Source organism: Lottia gigantea, assembly GCF_000327385.1.
Source record: "Lottia gigantea unplaced genomic scaffold LOTGIsca_63, whole genome shotgun sequence".
Lineage (NCBI taxonomy): Eukaryota > Metazoa > Mollusca > Gastropoda > Lottiidae > Lottia > Lottia gigantea.
In genome coordinates, this window is record NW_008710145.1 from 184,864 (window position 1) to 187,784 (window position 2,921).

Below are 2,921 nucleotides of genomic sequence, written 5' to 3' on the forward strand. Positions count from 1 at the left end.
ATAGTTACTTGAAACTTTGATATAGTTACTTGAAACTTTGATATAGTTACTTGAAACTTTGATATAGTTACTTGAAACTTTGATAAAGTTATTTGAAACTTTGATATAGTTACTTGAAACTTTGATATTGTTATTTGAAACTTTGATATAGTTACTCGAAACTTCTATATAGTTACTTGAAACTTTGATATATTTATTTGAAAATTTGATATAGTTACTTGAAACTTTGATATTGTTAATTGAAACTTTGATATAGTTACTTGAAACTTCTATATAGTTACTTGAAACTTCTATATAGTTACTTGAAACTTTGATATAGTTACTTGAAACTTTGATATAGTTATTTGAAACTTCGATATTGTTACTTGAAACTTCTATATAGTTACTTGAAACTTTGATATAGTTACTTGAAACTTCTATATAGTTACTTGAAACTTCTATATAATTACTTGAAACTTTGATATAGTTACTTGAAACTTTGATATAGTTACTTGAAACTTTGATATAGTTATTTGAAACTTTGATATAGTTACTTGAAACTTTGATATTATTATTTGAAACTTTGATATATCTATTTGAAACTTTGATATAGTTACTTGAAACTTTGATATTGTTACTTGAAACTTTGATATAGTTACTTGAAACTTTGATATTGTTACTTGAAACTTTGATATAGTTATTTGAAACTTTGATATAGTTACTTGAAACTTTGATATAGTTACTTGAAACTTTGATATAGTTACTTGAAACTTTGATATAGTTTAGTTACTTGAAACTTTGATATTGTTATTTGAAACTTTGATATAGTTACTTGAAACTTTGATATAGTTATTTGAAACTTTGATATAGTTATTTGAAACTTTGATATAGTTACTTGAAACTTTGATATTGTTATTTGAAACTTTGATATAGTTACTTGAAACTTTGATATAGTTATTTGAAACTTTGATATAGTTACTTGAAACTTTGATATAGTTACTTGAAACTTTGATATTGTTATTTGAAACTTTGATATAGTTACTTGAAACTTCTATATAGTTACTTGAAACTTTGATATTGTTATTTGAAACTTTAATATATTTATTTGAAACTTTGATATAGTTACTTGAAACTTTGATATTGTTATTTGAAACTTTGATATAGTTATTTGAAACTTTGATATAGTTACTTGAAACTTTGATATAGTTACTTGAAACTTTGATATTGTTATTTGAAACTTTGATATAGTTACTTGAAACTTCTATATAGTTACTTGAAACTTTGATATTGTTATTTGAAACTTTAATATATTTATTTGAAACTTTGATATAGTTTCTTGAAACTTGATTTGATAAAGTTCTAAAGTCTTTGATACATTTTTCTAAAAACTTTGAGACATTTTTCCAAAAAGTTCGATATAGTTTCTCAAATATTTGATATAGTTTCCAAAAACTTTGATATAGTTTCTAAAAACTTTGACATAGTTTCTAAAAACTTTGACATAGTTTCTAAAATCTATGATATAGTTTCTAAAAACTTTTTTTCCAGATATAAATTTGTATGTAAAAACTTTGATATATCCTAAGAACTTATATAGTATATACAAGTTTCTAAAATATTTTATGTAGTTTCTTAAAACTTTGATATAGTTCATAAATACTAAACCCCTAAAAAATATCGAAATATCTTAAAAGAAACATTGTTTTGAACTGTTTTGAAATAGTTTATTGAGAATAAGAATATTGAATATCCAGTTAATTAGTAAGACATAATGCTGAACACTATTTTATATTTTCTACTTTCAGGTCCTAAACCATTATTTTGGAACCCTTATTTACAACGTCCTTTACATAAAAGAAAAGGTGGCCAGGTTCGATTTTCTAACGATCAAACATTGGAATTGGAGAAAAAATTCGAATCACAAAAATATCTGTCACCACCAGAGAGAAAAAAACTTGCAAAAGTTTTAACATTGACCGAGCGACAGGTATGTGGTAATAAATATTTTTACAGCCTAATATTTCACTCAGGAAAACCGGAACCAAATAGATCATACTTCATACATCAGGTGCACTGTTTCAAAAGGCATCTGTAACAACAGTACTGTGCTGTCTCATGTCACATAAAACAATATTTCTATTTTGGAGATTCTTTCGGCTAAGTATGCGATCATCCGATCATTTGAAGTTTATCGATTACTTCTTTGTAAAGGTGTGAAATCATCTAGCTATATGATTAACCAACGTGATAAGACTAAATTTCAATTAGCGAAAATTATAATTTTGTTTTTAAAAATTTTACTTTCAATTTCAGGTTAAAACCTGGTTTCAAAATAGAAGAGCAAAATGGAGAAGACTGAAACAGGTAAATCACATTTACATGTAGTTTGATCTTTATCATGCAGCACCTCTCTGTCATTAGTTATCCATCTTACTCTACTCCGTGTTGGTACCAACTTTAAACAGTTTATGGTAATATTTCGACAGACACGGAACTGTGTGAGACAAATAACGACAATGTACTTTCCTAGACATCTTCATAATCCCATATTACTATTTTAGATTTTGATTTCTCACATTGATTTAAGATCGAAGGATTGAAAAAACAAACATCTGATTGTTTCAATAACTATAGACGCATGAATCTCATTTGAAGCGAAGATGTTTCCCTGTAGAAGCGATAACATGGAATCTGTGTTCTAAAGCCATGCAGTAATCATATGTATCGATATATTACAGGATTCGCCTACAAACGAGGATATAGAGCTTGACGGACCTGATAAATTAAAGTCTGAAAGGGAAAGTGAATCAAGAGGTGGTTACCCGCGCATCGAATCAGATATATCAGGTGATGAGATAGATGTGGAAGAGGAAGAAGAAAGTTAGAATTACCGAAAACTACAAATGATGTTGTGTAAATCAGTGCCTTAAAACTTTGTTCCG

The 2,921-nt window shown here is 26.7% G+C and overlaps 2 protein-coding genes across 2 annotated transcripts; one reads left to right on the forward strand and one right to left on the reverse strand.

Moving 5' to 3' along the window:
- Positions 1-437: 437 nt before the first annotated feature.
- Positions 438-755, reverse strand: LOTGIDRAFT_129087 (hypothetical protein; the record flags this gene model as incomplete). Its single annotated transcript, XM_009064476.1, has 1 exon — positions 438-755. A coding segment is annotated over one exon (318 nt), but the record flags the coding sequence as incomplete, so codon positions are not given.
- A 995-nt stretch (positions 756-1,750) lies between these two features.
- On the forward strand, positions 1,751-2,364 carry LOTGIDRAFT_128951 (hypothetical protein; the record flags this gene model as incomplete). The annotated part of the gene is made up of 2 exons (XM_009064477.1): positions 1,751-1,966; positions 2,293-2,364. 2 exons carry the CDS (start codon positions 1,751-1,753, stop codon positions 2,362-2,364), a joined length of 288 nt encoding a protein of 95 aa, XP_009062725.1.
- Between the last annotated feature and the right edge of the window lie 557 nt (positions 2,365-2,921).